This window comes from Oxyura jamaicensis, chromosome Z, assembly GCF_011077185.1.
Source record: "Oxyura jamaicensis isolate SHBP4307 breed ruddy duck chromosome Z, BPBGC_Ojam_1.0, whole genome shotgun sequence".
Taxonomy (NCBI): Eukaryota; Metazoa; Chordata; class Aves; order Anseriformes; family Anatidae; genus Oxyura; species Oxyura jamaicensis.
The window spans coordinates 38,069,872-38,087,905 of record NC_048926.1 but is presented as its reverse complement, the minus strand read 5'-3'; the positions used below and the strand labels follow the sequence as shown (position 1 = coordinate 38,087,905).

General features: G+C 33.8%; 1 protein-coding gene across 2 annotated transcripts in view; it reads left to right on the top strand.

The window, feature by feature from the left end:
- The window catches only part of RORB (RAR related orphan receptor B), a 137,626-nt gene that overhangs the window by 35,837 nt on the left and 83,755 nt on the right, over positions 1-18,034 (top strand). The window contains exon 1 of one of the 2 annotated variants that reach the window (XM_035309937.1): positions 14,311-15,049. The exons of the other annotated variant lie outside the window; for it this stretch is intronic. Coding sequence (XP_035165828.1) covers positions 15,037-15,049 — 13 coding nt within the window. The 5' untranslated portion in view covers positions 14,311-15,036. Of the gene's footprint in view, positions 1-14,310; positions 15,050-18,034 lie in introns of those variants that run through there. 2 annotated transcript variants of the gene reach the window in all.

Sequence of the window (18,034 nt, the reverse complement as noted above, 5' to 3'; positions counted from 1 at the left end):
ACACGGATGCAACTGAAAGTCTAATTTATATATGTGTTTCTAAAAACATAAAACAGGAAATTACATATGTATCCAAATATCTTTTCCTACAGCATGGAAATGAATTTATATTTGCATAAGGTAAGAGGAAATCAGGTCTTCCAGCTTTAGTATTCTGCCATCATATACTTGGTAAATTATTTTTTTACAATGAACTTTAATGAGATAGGACCTCTCTTTTGCTCCTTTCTGTCCTGCAGATAAATAACAATAATTTAGAGAAAGGGCAGGGGGACTGAGGTCTTTGAGAATCATAAAGATATGAAAGGCTTTACAAGGTTAAATAATAAAATACAGGTAGTCATGTCCAACCATTTAACTGATCTACAGATACTCTAAGTATATAATGGCAGAGCAAGAGTATGCCTATGGATAAAAAATGCCTGGCTTTTACAGATAAAATGAGATTTCTGTTTAAATCTGTATTAGGATAGCAATATTTGTTAGCAAACCACTGTGTGTCCAGAAATGTCATCTATAGCTTGTATATGTGCATCAGAAAAGATTTTAAAAATATATATCTTCCAACATAAACTTGTTGCTGCCAGAGTCAGAAAGGCTTTGCTCAGTTCCATGTTCAAGAAGCAGCTTGGACTAGATGACTCCAGACCTCCCTTCCAACCTGAATTATTCTGTGATTTTGTAATTGGTCAGCTCTATAGCTAAGCAAGGGTAGAGATGTGTGAAATTATTTGGGCTTTCACAGTCTTCTAAACAATTAGTACTGGTATATATAGAAGGATGGTGTCAGACTTCTAGGACTGACTTCTCTGACATTGTATGACATATCAAGATTACTGAGTGCCTAATTGCAACCTGCATAATGTATTTTTTTAGACAATTACATGTGATTCAACCAATGAAATGTAGTTTCGAAAGGTGAAACATTTTTGGACATCACCCATAATACTGTTTTATGGAAGAAGCTTGGATGGGATAAAAAAAAATAATGTACTCTAAAATGTCTAAGTACTTTATCATTTGCAAGTGAATGGCTACCACTTTAAAGATTTTTCCGTTATGCCAGTCAATATCCTTGCAATGGGGAGACTGCAAACCACAATATACAGATCAGCATGAAGAACTCATGTATAGTACTAGCCAGATTAGGGAGAGAAAAGGAGTCTTGCCTATTATTCAAAATAAAACCTATGTTTAGGTTGTGAACCTACTTGCCAAAGCTTAGGTATTTTTAGTCTGTGATTTGGAGTATGGTTCATTTTTAATGTAAAAAAAAAATAAAACAAGAACATTTAGTTTGGGGTTTGGAAATCAACTACCATCCTAAACAGCTTAAGCTAAATCTTTTGTTAATTTATGCATGTGGTCATGCATGTATTAAGTGTGAACAAATGTCTGAACTTCTCAAAATTTGCCATTTTGACCATATGGTAAATTGCCAGTACAGTAAAATATCACATTTGCTCTAGAATTCATTAATAAAAATTAGATCTATGCAAACCCAGTAAAATTTAGTGACATTTCATTTGTAAATAGCTCTTTGTTCCATATACTCTCTCCGTCATCATCATTGGGTCAAGCTGTTGTTGGCTTTTTTTTTTTTTTTTTTCTTGTCCTGTATGCATATAAAGAATATAGTTTTCTTGAATATTCGGGATAATAGGGACAGCTTCGCATAGCATGATTTTGAGTCCTCCCTCCCCAGCTCTCCGCAGTAAATTTGAGGACATATCATGTGGTCACCTGAGGTTTAATTTCTTTGAAAATGCTGTTTGAATATCTTTAAGAAATAAAGGGAGGGCCATTATTCCTGACATAGAATCCTTATCTGATTGAAACTTCTAGATAAGTCCTTTTTTTGTTGAAGAATGGGTTTATGCAGATAGTTACAGAAGAAACAGAAGATGGCTGAAATACTAACCTGGCTGCTCTGATGATCCAAATGCACTTTTAGAAGGCCACACAGATTGGGTGACATTTTTTCCTTCCCCGAGACAGTTTGGGTTAAAAGGTGTTACACAAATCTTGTTTGTAACCTCTCATTCCTACAATTGTTAAGATGAATAAATGTCATATAATTGCCCTGGGGAACAAATAAATTTTTTTTTAAAAAAAAAAAGCTGGGAATATTATCTATTATAGAAGACAATGACAAAAACATGTTGGACCTTACTTTCTTTCCCAGTTCCCTCTGACTGCTTGATTCCCTGATGTGCTGAAGATATAACATCGTCTGCTTCTTATGCAAGCTTGAAATCAGTGCTAGCATGTGGTTTCTTTCAGCCTGTCAAAGATGCAGTAAGCTATATTCTATTCAACAAGGCTGCTCAATGCAGCATATGACTGTAAATCTTCTTTTTACATACACTACAGTAGAGACCTTTGTCCTTAGTGATTTGCCAGGTTTTATTCGGTTGTAAAGGGACTGGTGTTCAAGAGCTGTTTCAGGAGAGACTTAACCATTCCTGAGAGGGAAAAAAAAAAAAGAAAAAAAAAAAAAAATAGCACAATGAAATGGAAATAGATCAAAGTTTCAATTTTACATCATGATTATTGTGAGATTTCTGAATATACATTGCTTACTAAATATGCTAGGAACTATTAACTAGAAATGTATCTCTGGAAACCTCTGTGGTCAGGAAAGCCATATTTTGTTCATTAACAATGCTTTTTAAATTACTGAAAGGTTTTACTGTTTAACTTTATACTACTAAGTCAAGCTAGGGCTTGGACTCATTTTTTAGAAGGTACTGCAAACAAGAGCTAATAATGCTGTGTTTAGCTGTTTCTGAATGTAGATTTGACATGGCAGTTTGTGTATGTCAGAAAGAAAGAAGGAATTAGCATCTCTAAGCTTACCAGAAGTTTCCATAGAAGACATGCATCAAGCCAACACTGCTGAACACATAGTTTAGACACTTAAAAGTATATACTTAAGCCTTAAAGTCCTGTCAGTCAATGTATTTGTATTGCCAAGACTTAACTAGACTCCACAAAAATCATGTATTGTATTGCTACTAACTGTCAGCTATCTTCTGCCTATATGTCATTTCAACCTAGATTTCTGAATAAAGCATTTTTGGAGATTTAAGCCATGGTATTAACCCATTCTACACTGAATTTCTGAGCTCCACATAGATTAGTTTGAATACATTGTACCCAGTTTTTATAATTATTAATGCTGACATTTCTGGGGAAGCATGGGATATGTTTCCAGATCTCTGCAAAAACGTAAGACTTCACTGCCCAATGTAATATTTGTCCCACTTACAGCAGGTATCACAACAAATTATAAATACACAGTATCAAGAAGCTGCTGATTTAGCTATTGATCTGCAACAAACAACTTGCACAGGCCAATCTATTGTGCTGCCACCAGCTAGAAGATCAAACGTGGTTCAGAGAAGCTCACAGTTGAACTCAGATAGTCTCAATATGGATATTAAGAGGAATTTGCATGAATACATATATATATACTATATATATATATATTGCAGAGTGCAAAAAAGTGCCTTGGGATGAGTCACAATCATATAGTATACAAGGTCACATAGAAGTTAAGAGAGACCCATTAGCATCCTAAATAAGGTGCAGGTGCTTCAATAAGCAAAAAATGGAAATGGATATGATGAAACAGTAGTGAATGAGTAAGAAAGAAAAAAAGATTTTGTTGGCCTCTTATATCCTAAGTCTTATATCCTATCTAATTATCGTACAAAGATGTAAAAAGGAGGGGGATGTGTGTATTTTGTGTATACTTATTTATATAGAACACAAAGGTATTTTTTGTTTGTTTTGTTGTTGCTGTTGTTTGTTTTGTTGTTAGGGGGTGGGGGAGAGGGAAGGGGAGGTTTTGTTACACATAATTATAGATGAGAAATAGTGGGAAAACTGTAGTCAGTGGGTGAGAGGCCATGAAAACAAAAAAAAAAATGTAAATAAAAAATGGTACAGTTGAATTCAATTTTGTTCTGTCCATATTGAAAATAAAATATGAGCTATTTTATAAATTTCTGAGAAGAGTTTTCACAGGCCTAAATGACATTATACATCAGAATTCAGCATTTGGGAGATGTCCAAATTTTTACCTCATTTTAGAGTTAATTTCTTCATATAATTGTCTGAAGTAAAATTTCAGGCACTCATCCTACAGTTCTTGTAGTTAGTAGGTAAAAACACTCAACTCTCCCCTGACAGTCCATCTTGTTATTTACGTAGGCTTCATAAAAAAGATGTGAATTACACTCTTACTGGGATGATTGTAGTAAAATTTCCAAAGAAAAACCATGAAGGTGTTAAGTAATTTTAACATAATAAATACCTTGACCTAAACTTGCATGTTCAGTTTCAGTCTGTTCTACAATTATTGAAATTTCTTGCCAGAGTTTACTCTTGTGGAGTATTTTACTAGATCAAGCCTGGAAACAAAACCGCATGCCTATATTCATCTGTGTGCATACATATGTGTGTGTTTGCAGATATATTAAAACAGAACAGTCCAAGTTATATTTTTAATTCAGCTATAATCCTGGTGCTACAGTCATCATGACAAAATTATCTGGATTGTTCATATAATAAATCTTATGAAATAAGATCAATCAAACAAGATAATAATAATAATAAAAATAATAATAATAGTCACCATCATCATCTTCATCATCATAAAGACTAAAAAAAAAAAAAAAAAACTCTAAATATTTCATGAAGCTGTTGTGTTTTTTTTTTTCCTTTCTTACTCCACCCTCTCTTCTTTTCAAAGAGGTACTCAATGTCATTAAATTTACCTTTCAGTTACCACCTTATTTCCAATCCTCTAAAATCTTTAAAGGAGTCCCCAATAATTTTAAGTTTTTAAATATTTTTGTAAGTTTTAATTTCTACTAATAATTTTATGATGAATGTGTAATCAATCAGTCATCATATAACTGGGATAAAAACGTATAATGCCAGAAATGTTTAGAGCCATGTAAATTTAACTGGATTTTACTGAAGTGATGAGAAGGTTATGAATGCTGTTTTAAATGAGTGATGTGATAAAAAGATTTTAACTACATTTATACATTTTTATATTTAGCTGAATTGTTAAACTCTCAATGTTTTTGATCAAGGAGAAAAAGAAATTTATGGAAACAACAACAGCAAAAATAGTAAAGGCAGGCAAAAATGCAAGAAAAGTTTGAATCTGCATTTGCAGATCACTGAAATTCTTAGCAAGGTTTTGATTCTTCTGTGGATTTCCTAAGAATGCAGACAGTAAAAATGTTTTTTCAAAACTGGGTCTGGAAACAAACTTTAGCTAATAATGAGTATTTAAAGTAATTATTTTTAATTAAGTGAGGACATTTGAAGACCATAAATTTGAATATTATTGCTAAAATCATGCACAGCTGAGCTCTTAAGCTCAAATCTATCTTGTTTGCAGGAATGCAGAAATTGATATGATATGAGAATGAAAGATGTTCAGAAAAAAAAATTTGATTTAGTAACAGGCTCTGATCTCTGAGCAGGTTCATGCACAAATAAAAAATAAAAATAATATTTTTTTTTTTTTTAAAAAAAAAAAAGGTATCATATACATCATCCCTCAAAACTGCAGTAGCAAGCTTGCTGCTTTTGTTTCTGTCATCATGGTTCTGGTTGCCAGAATATCCACCAGTTCCCACTGCCTGGGAACTCACTTTTTTTCTTTTTCTTTTTTTTTTTTTTAAATGTATTTATTTATTTATTTATTTATTTTTCTCCCTCTGGACCAGGTCAGAAAAACAAGGAAAAGAGGGAAAGTGTCATTTGTTGGTATTGCTTGCAGGATAAAAACAAAATTTGTACCTGAGAAGCTAGGATTGAAAGTGCCAAAAAGCTAAACTTTTTTGGCAATTGGTTATAGAGAGTACCTTATAAGCCTTAATAAGGCTTTTAGATGTTTTTGAACAAACGATATTTGTTTTGGCTAATCTGGGTTTCTGTAGCTAACATATACATGGTGAATTATAAAACAATATAACATTTCAGTAACAAAACATTCTAAGCTTTTTCATATATGTCAGTAGCCTCCTTTGTCCTCCCATCTCTATCTCCAGAAACATATATCAGAATTCAGCCTGCAGTTATGATATTGAATATGGATAACAGGGCTGAATACAAAATTAAATATAATTCAACACTGGACAGCACTTTCAGAAAGATGAGTTAATCTGGTTAAAGCTGTTTCATTTCTATGTTTGTCTGTAGCATGTATTTACATTAATTTTCCAGAAATGAAAATCATTGTGGTGATGATGATGATAAAATTTCCTGTTTTACCTCGTGGCACAAGAAAGTGATAGCATGAATGTGGCTATAAACGGATCACTTCTCTCCAAAAAGAAAACAATTAGAACATAACGGATTTCTTCTCATAATAAGTAACCTGTAGCTTTCAATCTTCTGTTTGTGATTAAAAAATAAAATAATAATTTAAATAAATAAATAAATAAATTGAAAGTGTTCTGCCATTTAACATATTGTGACTTTTAAAATACAAAATAAAAATAACTCTGACTCTCATCAAGAAAAATAAATATATTGCAACCATTTCTAAACCTCCAACATTCTGGAATTCATGCTGTGAATTTAAATGATGAAATTCATTAGCCTCCACATTGTATATTCATAACTGAAAAACTGAGGAAAAAAACAAATGTTGTATGATTATGTCCTGTTTGAACATGCAAGATGTCACCACTGTATACTCAACCCTGCAAAGATGCTTTACACTGAATTATTGAAGGATAAGCTTAGAAGGTGGTCGGAGTCTAGAAAAAAATGTCCTTGCACAGCAGTTATACTGTAGAAGCAGTTCCATATTAATAAGTAGGCAAGCCTATGAATATCAAGCTAATAAATATTTGTACAGGGTGATTATGTATTCAGATACATGTGTTTGTTGAATGGCATGGTTACACAGTTATAAATTCACTAAAAAAAAAAAAAAAAAAAAAAGACTTATTTGTTTTCTTAAACCTCAATAAAAAGTAGTTTCCAAGTAACTAGTTTAACACACTTGTACACACCTTATATACCAGTGGGCGAAAAAAAAAAAAGAAAAAAAAAAAAAAAAAAAAAAAAGTTAATAAACCATTAATTTTGTTATTCTCACATGTGACACACCACAAGTACACCTGGCCAAGCTCTCAAATATAGTAATTCAGTAGCTCCAGTAAAGTCAGAGTAATTATCTTAATTTACAACTACAACTCTGGGGTCTGGCATTTTACTTGGCATGGATTGCACAGATCAGGTACATGTGGTCAGGTACATACAGATGGTGATGTGTTTTATGGTCAAATACAAGTAATGGAAGGTACTGTAGGTGTAGGGAATGTTTACTTACAGGTACAGTATATGTCGTAGTATATACTTTAAAAGATAGACTAATGCACATACTCAAATACCCTAAAATACCCTCAAATACCCAAATACGTAATGCACATACTCAAATACCCTAAAATTGGACAGCGAAAAGTGCACAGAGGTACATACAAATATATAAAACCTAGATGGAAAAAAAAAAAAAAAAGTTATCTTACATAAAAAAAAAAAAATTTCACTTCTTAAATTGCTGTAAATGTTTACTATTATAACTTAAGTACAATAAGTATTACACTATGTTGTCTAGAACAAATTCTCCTGTTGCTTCCTGCCAAGGACATGCTTGCCACTTGAAATATATTAATTAGTCTCAAAAATAATTGTCAAAGGGGTGGGGTAGGGAATTTGGCTCTGAAAAACTGCTTTTGTGGAACTAAGTTTCATCCACGGAGACACATTAATTTTCTTCTTTCCTTTATGCTGTCATGGATTGGGCCAATATTCAGATAGGTTTAGCCTGTTCTTAATAACTTAATCAGTTTTGGTCAGATATACAAATTACTGTAAATGGTGGCAATTTCTTTACAGGCAAGTCAATTGAATTCCACCAGATGGAACCATATTGACTCCTGCAAGCTTCTGTTTAAAATAACGCATTTATGCTACTGAAGGTAACCATGGTATGTGAACTCCCTGGACATTTATTAAGTTATGCATTAATAATAGATACCTTTTCCTTCCATGGCTTTAGCCTTCTGCACTACTAATGGGGGAAAACAGCTTGTCCAGTTTTAACTTGGAACCAGACAATTTCATAAATGGAATATTAAATGTAGGAAGAGCAGCACAGTAATGCTGAGTTGTAGTCTTATACAAAGGTAAGTTTTGTTTTACCATGGTTACTAATGTCAGTACTTTGAAGGAGATATATCCAAATTCCCTTCCCCTTTTGGAGTTACATGTGCTTCTTGCAATAATGATTATCTTGGTGATCTCTGGGTGCTACATTCTCAACTAAACAAACAAACAAATGAACAACAACAACAAAAAAAAAAAAAAACAGTTATCCTACAACTTCACATCAGAAAAGCTCCTAAAACTAAATCAAGCAATTATTTTCCATCATAGAAAATCTAATTAATATGTAACATGAATAAAAAATATAATGTTTACTAAAGATTGAAAGCTTAGCTCAGCGTTGCATTGCAATTCATTAATGAACTAGTCCTAGTGAAAAAAAAAAAAAATGCAAATAAATAATAACCAGCTTAATTTCTTACACATTATTTTTATAAACTTTAGGGCTGTGTAAACATCAGTAACATAATATAGTTAACAATAATAGATAAGGCTTCATCCAGCTTGTGTGATAAATCTATCTTTACCTTGAACTAGGTGAGTTTTTATCTATTTGATATGACACTACAACAGTTCCCAGTCTAAAATAAAATAAAATAATAAAATAAAATAATAAAATAAAATAAATAAACAGATAAAAAAATAAATAAAGACATTATAATATCTAGTAAGAGCCTATTTTTTCTCCCTCTTAAATTGAAATATAACAAGACTGTTTGCCCCATAATATCTGCTTGGAACATTAGTAGACATGTATGGAGTGATTCGTTGTTTCATCATGATGACATTACAATAAAAGAAAGAACATATGAATGACCCATCTTCTTCTTAAGGACAGTAGTGCATGTTAGTTAATTAAAGAATTAACAGAAATGCTATTGCCTGAAGAAATCCAAGACATTTCTGAAATAACTGTGATGCAATATTAATTAAGAAGCTGGATGTGCCTGGGCTTGTCTCCAAACTCAATGAGTTCCCAAGGAGAGAAGGTTAGCATCACTGCTGGAATTAAGCCAGAACCCAGCACAACTGAGTTCTGGTAACCAGAAGAGCCCCTTAACATTTGCAGCAGGAAATTAGAGCAAGTGTAAGACTAAAAACTTGTGTCTTCCATAGTTTAAGCATCTAGTAATGTGTGGGACTCAAGGAGCACCCATTATGTTTAGAAAATGTGTGAGCAAACACTGAATTGGGAAACAAAGCTTGTTTGTACCAGTGGAAAAAAAAAATAAATAAAATAAAATAAAAATTAGTTGTAATGAAAAACTATACATTAATTTTTATTATATTAAACTTTAAATTTTTAGGAAAAAAAAAAAAAAAAAAAAAAAAAAAAAAAAAAAACTCTTCCTTAAACGTAAATATAACTACCATTGTGAAATGAAGTAGTGTTTCAGTGATTTCAGTGAGGTAGAATACCAAAATAGTTATTGTTGTAAAAATGCGTAATAATGTGTAATAATGCGTAGTAATGTGTAAAAATGTGTAAAAAAATATATATTTGGAACAAATAATTTGAAAAACAGCCGATTTCAGTTTGACTGAAATTTACGAATTTTTATCATGACAAAAAATAATTTTCCTCCCTTTGTTTGTTTCTGTTTAAATCTGAATAACATTAGTATTCAAAACCAGAACTGCTTGTGGAGACAGGTATGCCATTATTTAGCAGAACAGAATATTTGGATCAAAAGTAAGAATAATGAAGAGGAAAAGAGAACTAGCAAACTGTTTTCTGCTGCAAACACAGTCTTTTCTAGAAGCTAAAGCAACCATGTGGGCAGTAGTACAATATAGTTTAAGTCTCTACTGGAAAAGGTATTTCAGTGTTTGTTCAAGATAGGACCCTGGGTGGGACAGAATTTCCAATGGATGGATGATGAGAAGATCATCATCGTTATGATAGGACATAGATCAAATTGAAGGAATGACAGGGAGTTAAAAGTTGGTGCATTCATACAACTGATTTATCTAGTCCCGAGCAATGCTAGAGTTGATATGTGTCACTGATGAATTTTTGTAAACACACTTTTCATGGATCCTTGAATTTCCCAGAATAAGAAAACCTATAAAATACCCAAATTCTTCACAAGGGAGAAAAATACTTTCCCACTATATCTAAAACAACTTCAGTAGTCCCTTGTAGGCTGCTTAGTGGGTTGCAACAGATGAAGCCAGGTAACTGGCCAGGGATGGTTCAGATTGGATTCTTCTGTAACTTACATTGTCAATTTAGTTGACAGTTTCAAGATTTTGTACATGTTTTTGCTTTTCTATTCCCCTCTTTAGAACAGATACATTTATAGGATGCTTTGCCAAATCTGGAGAGATGTAGCCATATGTTTTTATTTACGTTTTTGGGAAATTTTCAGTTTGAGCAGGCATTCCTCTAATTCAATCTGTCATTACAGGCTCTTTTCACAGTACCCTTCCCTCAAACCTCACAGGTTATATACTACAGCTTTTAGCTGTGTGAAGGGTTTTTTGTGCTGGATAGAAATGGAGATAGTTCTGAACTGTCTTCTAAACAGCTGTAAATATAAACAGTTCCATGGATATTTTTGTTCTAAAGTTCTCCAAGACAATGAGACTTTTTTGACTTGCAAAATTTGAAGACTAATCACTGCAATCAAATATATGTGACTGGATATGCAACCATTTAAAACTTCCTTTTCCAATTGTCTTGATATTTCTACACTATTAGTTAATGATCTATAGACTTAAATGTTTTCAATGCTGCTATCTGATCCTTAGCTTTGGACACAATACATCTTCAATTACTTGTATGAAATATTGTTACCCATTAACACTTTCATGAATATTATCACTATCGCCAATATATCTCAAGCCTAAAACTACTTACCCTTTTTAAGAACTGCTGTTTCATTTACTTTTTGTCTTGAGTTTTTGTCAGACGTAGTGAATATCAGAATCTAACTGAAACTGTAAGTAAAATGCCCATGAAAAGATTTTATCTTCATTACTTATGAGTTCTCTACTGTTCTAGTCCAGTGACCATATAATGCAAAATCTTTTCAAACAAGCAGAGATATATAAAATAGCTCCATTAGGGTCTTTTTGTCATCTTCATTCTTCTGAAAGCAGTGAAAACTTATCATGATATCAGTCTCCTTTCTAGTCTTTTAGAGAATGTCAACGTATTTGTGGCTAGAAAGAACAGATGAAAAAGTTTATTTTCCCTCACACTTGTTCAGAAGTCTGTTTCTAGTGGAAAAAGTCTGACCTGTGTACATTTTTCATCTGTAAATGTAAATAAAAATGCCTTCTACTTTATAGTATGCTACCACACAAACAGCTATAATCGTCTGATGTAAAGATAATCCTATAATTAGTTTTAAAAATCCTAGAAACACAAGAAATCATCAGACCAAAATAAGGATAACCAGCAGTTTTGTTTTCAACAGTTAGCTTGCCAGTCTTAATGTGGTTCTTTTTACCACTGCCTTGCAAACAGCAGTCATGTTGCAATTGGGTTCCATTGCCAGATGTTGGTAAGAGCAGCATAGAACTTCAACCACCAGTAATACATTGTGGAAGTTTGGTTTCCTCCTTGTAATTAGTCATATCTTATGTAAGCAGTTGCATTTCGGTAGCTTAAAAATGGACTTCTTTTTATATTTCACTTGGTTGTTGCTAACTGGAATGACACAAAGTTGCAGAGTTTAAAAATACTTACTAGACAACTGAGACGTCTGGTCTGTTTCCTTTACATAAGGACTAGATTTTTTCACAGAATAGTCTAGACAGTGGCAGAATGAAATGAAGCAACAACCCACACACAACTTGGGGAGCAAATGCTTAAACAGGTTTCTGAGTTCTTCTCCCACCCAGGGATTTTGATAAGGAAAATACTAAAAACCTCAGAGGTATGTCAGGTTGCTCTGAGCACAGGGTACAGTAAGGACAAAAGTCTACATATGAGCAATCCCATTATTTTTCTATTTGATAGTAAAGGCACACTTTCAAGGACTTAGGATGGATCATAGGAAACAGGAAAAGAACTGGCCAAAAATCAGTCCTGGAGAAGAGGCAGCAATTCATCATGAAAACCTTAATAGGGGAGGATGTTATCATAGACTTAGAATAAGGATGAGGAGCTTTCCTGAAAGGAGGAGGGAAATGGCTGGACTGGGTGAGAACAATTTGTAAGAAATGTGATATTGCCCCTTATCTGAGGTGAATAAGACCAGCAGGGAAGAAAGAAATCCAGAATCTCCTCATCCAGACAAATAATTGAGGTTGCTCACTGTTCAACGCAAAGTCCATATGGAAGGGAGAGACTTGAAGACCATCAGAGCACTGATCTTAGTCCAATGTAAAAGACTAGAGGGTTGCTATGGTAAGGTTTTTCTATAGTAAATAAGATACATAATATTTTAGTATTAAAAATAATAATAATAAAATAAGTAAATAAATAAAAGCCGTCTAACTGATTGCTTTCGAGTTGCAAGATCTGTATGCAAAACATACAGATCTCTCAAGTGTCCTTTCGCATTACTGTGCAAAGTGGGTATGTCTGTGCTTTATGATGGGGCAGCAGTAAGTATTTTTTAGACTCACTCATGCAGTGCATCTTTTCAGTGGGCCGCCCTCTAACTCACAGAATGTTCCTTAATAGTTTGAAGTACTGGTATTATGCCCAAAGTTTTTGAATATATGAGGCTGCAATTTGCCGGTGGTTAATACAGTCAAAATGATACACTGCTTGACATCAGTGAACAGTTTAATTTTATAAATGAAACCCTAAAAATTCCATGATGGATTTTTGTACTGTAAAGACATTTAGGGTATCTCCTTACTGTACAGGACAGTGCTGGACTAGAGAGAGCTCTCCTTGAGAGCTCAACCCAGAGCTATGTACACACATGTATGTGGTAGAGTGTGTCTATAAGTAAGTAAACCTATCATTACCAATCTGCCTCATGTCTTCAAAGAATGATGTCTCCATAGCCCCAGAAAATGTACTCTTGTAACATAAATGTTTCCCTGAGTTGATTTTAGAGTCATTAAATTAATTTTAATTGTTTGTGAAGTATCATTCCAAACTCAGTAGGAGTGTAAACAGGCAGTTATGAGTTAAAAAACTGGGTTAATCAGCTCTCAGTATTTTTGTATTTTTCCTTTTCTCTTTTCTTTCTTACTTTTATTTTTTTTCCTAATTTCCAATTGAGATTCCTGAGACATTTCAAAGATTCCTGAGATTTCAAAGACATTCTCAGTATTGACTGATGTCAATAAGGATTCCCCTACAGGACTGCCTCTCCCCAGTTGCCCAGTATTTATGGCAGCTTCTTTGGATCTCTGAGACAGACATCTAAGCGTACTGCAGCTGACATAAAATAGAGCAATCCCTCCACCCTCAGGTGTGGGGTAGGTTTGTGTCTGTATGGACCTGTGATTCTGTGTGTAAACACTAAAATATAAAGAGATGATGGGGTTTCATTAACCCCAGAGTAAAACTTGCCCCTTAGGAGAGAGAAACTCAACTTTGTGTAAGTAATTCAATATTAAAAAGAAAGAATGTGTCTCCTTGTCTTGGTGATGGAGCAAGGAGGAAAAATTGTCTTGGACGGCTGATCAAGTGAACGGTTCTTTACAGTTGGAAATAGCACCTTCAGCTTTTGAGTATTTTCTTTACGGTTCATTAGTGCTAAAAATCTAAACAGTAAGTGTTCTTGGGTGTGTTTTTCTATTATTATTTTTATGTTATTGTTATTGTTAGTATTAAATTACCAAAAGCACCCAAGTTAGAGGATTTGAAAGAATTTTTTGCTGTTTATCATTTTGTGGTTTTGTCAAAGATCCAAAATAAAAATAAATCTAGCCCAACTCTGCCAGCACACTCAGTATAGAAAAGCCCTTAATTCTCAGCCACATACTGAATTCACCTTTTACTCCCTCATTTTTTTTCTGTTCATTTGAAAGCAGATTTTTAATGAAAATAGAAGGCAGTCATTTTCTTAGCATACTTGTTCTTTCAAATCTCTGTTGGTCTATAGGGTTTTGTGTTTTGAAGAGGATAACTGGGATCAGAAACACATAAGAATATATATATATATATAAAAATAAAGCCAAGAGAAGCATTTATGCATGTCATTTGAACTAAAGAATTTCTCCATTAATCTTATATTTTAGATGGCAGCTTTGGCACTTTTATTTATTTCATGTAGCAACTGAAATGCAGAGCTCCTATGAGTCTGATCTGACAACCTTCACCACAAAGGCAGAGCTCCTGTTGTTAGACAACTGGACTTAATGATCACAGCAAGCAGGATTGAAATTTTATTGGTGTGCTTCTGTGTGACTGTGACAGTGTTGACACTAAATCAAATTCAATTAGCAAGGGCTTGCTAATGAGTTCTACTGCTTTGCAAAGTAGAAAGGACAAAGCATTTTGCAATCTCCAGCCTGCAAACTAGTTACTCTCCGTGTTAACAGAGTGATAGCTTAAGGAACTACTGCAGGATTTTCTCCCTAGATTAATGTTAAAGAATGCTTTGTTAATGAATCCCTGAACAAATGTGTTGTGTGTTACTGGAGAGGGGGGTGGTGCAAAAAAACACAAGCAGGTTTTTTTGTCCTCAAGTGCTCTTGAAGTGATTTATAAGAGCAGTGTGGAGCACAGAGAGCAGTGGAAACCGTACCAGCAGATGACCACATGGCTGAACAGAGCAGCATCAGCGCTGCAATGGAAAATGTGTCCTGTGAGCAAGCAGACCTGCCACTGCCTTCACAATAAGCAGGCACTTGTCCAAAGCAGCAGCACCCAGCTCACTCTGGCTTAGTGAACATGGCGGCTTTCCTGAGGCTATGTTTGCCAGGGGTGGGTGGAAGATGTGCACTGTGCGCTGCAGGGGTTGCCAGACCCCTGCCTGATCTCATCTGTTTTCCACTTACCATTCACCTAGCAGACCTGTCTGTGTGCATGAGGTATCTGCTGAGTAAAGTGTGTGCAAATATCTATTTCATAATGCATGGATGACATGGCTCCCATTTTAAATTATGGGACCACAATAACAATAATAATTACCATTTTGAGACTGGCTGACAAGTCCAACATTGAATTCTTGAACAAAGTATATGTGTGTCTTTCAAAGTGAATTGTCTCCTTTATAGTTGTCTATGAATGTATCAATATTAACTTACTGTGATACTTTAATTTAACATTTTGAAATATTTGAATTCCTACTGGATGTGAAATCTCTCTTTGGCTTGCACACAAACTTTTGACATTAATGTGTATGTACAAAATTGGTGTTATATACTGATATCATATGACACTAATTTCAACTGATGACAACTTCTAAAATTTTTAAAATTTGGACTTTTTTTTCCCCCCAAAAAAATGTTTATTTTCCTCTGAATAACTGTTCCTGGAAAATTTTAACATTTTGTCTAGTTCCAGAACAAAGGCTTGAAGATAGTACTTCATGTTGTCCAACATGAAGATATCACCAAAACCAATCTGTATATTGCTGTTTTACCAAGTTCTTCAAATTAGCACTGGATCACCTCTAAGCACACACCGATATTCTTGTTATAATAAAAAATAAATAAATAAATAATAAAAAAAAAATAAAAAAAATAAAAAAGTGTTTCTTTCTCAAAATTTGTGAACAAGCTGAGACTGAAGGATTTAGTACATAAAAGGTCAGTCTTTACTATAGTCTGACCATTGGTGTTGATCCATTAAATTATCATTTCGTCTCCACTGACATTTTTTTTTTCCTGAGTCAAAGCCATTCAAAACATTCATGCCCCCATGCTGCAGTTCACTGTTTCTTAGCTTTGCTCTGTGGGGATCATGATGTATACTGAGTCATCCAGATAATCAGAATATGACATAAATCTAGAGTCAAGGGTGAGGAAATGTAAAACCTTTAGCACCTTATTGTGGAGCAAATAGTGCAATAGGAACAGCCTGATTCTCAGACCTACATATCCTCTTATTACCATGGAGATTCACCTCAGGGAAAATATGTTTTGCACATGCTCTCTAGAGATGCTACAGAGCTTTTGAGCTACATTTCAAATAACTTCTGTTTATACCGAAAGCCTGGACCTCTGAGAAGCTTGGAGTAAACAAGAGTTTTGGAGTAAGCAGGATTTTCCCCTGGAATTGTCTGGGGCTGTGATTGGAGCTGAGAACTGGGAAGCCTGTCTCCTACAACCCATCCTAAAATCATTTGCTTCAAATTGTGCCCTCAAAGAAGTTGTTCTTTGAGGCGCTCGGGGGTTAACTAGGGATTGCAGAAACTGCCTTGTTTTGTGTTGAAATGAATCGTTCAGGGTCTCTCACCTCTATGCATGGTTATGTACAAATGTGCAGTTAAATGTCTGTGTGAAGGTGAGTGGTGGCGGAGGGATTGCTTGGTGGTTGGTTGCCAGGGACTTTCATTCACCAGCCTGTGTTGCTGTTCTACCTGCCAGATGTTCGTGAGGGACCTGAAACATTCTACTCTTTCATTGATAGCTGTTTTTCTTATCTGACAGATTACATTTCTATAGCTTTTAGTGGTCAGGAAACAGAAAATATCTTAAAAAGTAAGAAAAAAAATCAACATTTTAGAAGATAAAATATTTAATTAAGAATGCTTCTGAACACATCTGTTTCTTTCAGTTTAGTCTCCCTTTTCCTTGACTGCTGAACTTTAGAATTGTCATCTGCATGCCTGAGTAAGATGATGTAAAATAAGTAAACTAATATTTATGAAGCATTTGGATAACACTGAACATCATAAAAAAATCCTTATGAGAAAATTAAGAATTCTGTTTTTAGCACTGTGTTGTGTAATGTGTACAGTAAATAAGACCCAAGGCCAAACATTGAACAACCAGGAGAAAACAACCTATCGTTGTTTTTTTGCTGCTTTTTCAATGAATATCATATCAATGAATATCTCCTAAGTGAGATAGAGTTCGTTGGAGAAAACAGTATTGGATCTTATAATTAAAAACTGTATCATAAAGCATATGCACCATAGGGGAGAATTAATTTAGAGAGCTTGAATCTACTGTTTTAATAAGATTCTGTTAACTTTGATTGTATGTGCATTATACATGTTATGTAGCATGAATGACAATACTGTCAAACCATTAGAGGGCCCTGTGTGTTCTAAATATTCAATCAAAAAGACTTGGAAAGTACAGTACTCTGTTGCCTCAGTGAATCAAATGATATTATACATTTTCCATCGCTAAAGGCCAATGTAAGAGGAGGCTAGAACTCCAAAGCTTTTATTTCAACTCTGCTATTAAACTGGTGATTGCCTTCGGGCAAATTATTTAATCAGCCTCTGATCTTGGTTATGCTGGTGAGTTTGAAGTAATTCAATCAAAAACAAAGGAGTTGAACTGAATTTACATGACTGCAACAGATCAAAATCTGCCTTTAAAAGTGCAGTGTAAGTGCTGGAGGAGGGTGTAATTATTATTTATTTTTTTTATTTCAAACATGAGAATTTTACATAAGCTTTAACATTTACCTATTCAGGAAGTTTTCTATCCCCTCTACTTGATGGCAAAACAAATAATTTTGGAGGAGAAGCAATTATTTTCTTTCCTGTTATGATAATATTTCAAAAATAGATTATTTTAAATATTTTCTACTGAGAGAGTTATTTGGAAAGAGTACATTAAATTGGTATAGCAAAACCAATTAAATCATAACATCCAATCATTCTAGAGCTTGCTGCATTGGAACCTAAGTGCTTATATATATATATTTATATATATATATATAATAGTGATTAATTTATGATTTTCCTTTATACACTGGAAACTTCTGAGTAACATGGAAATTATGGTC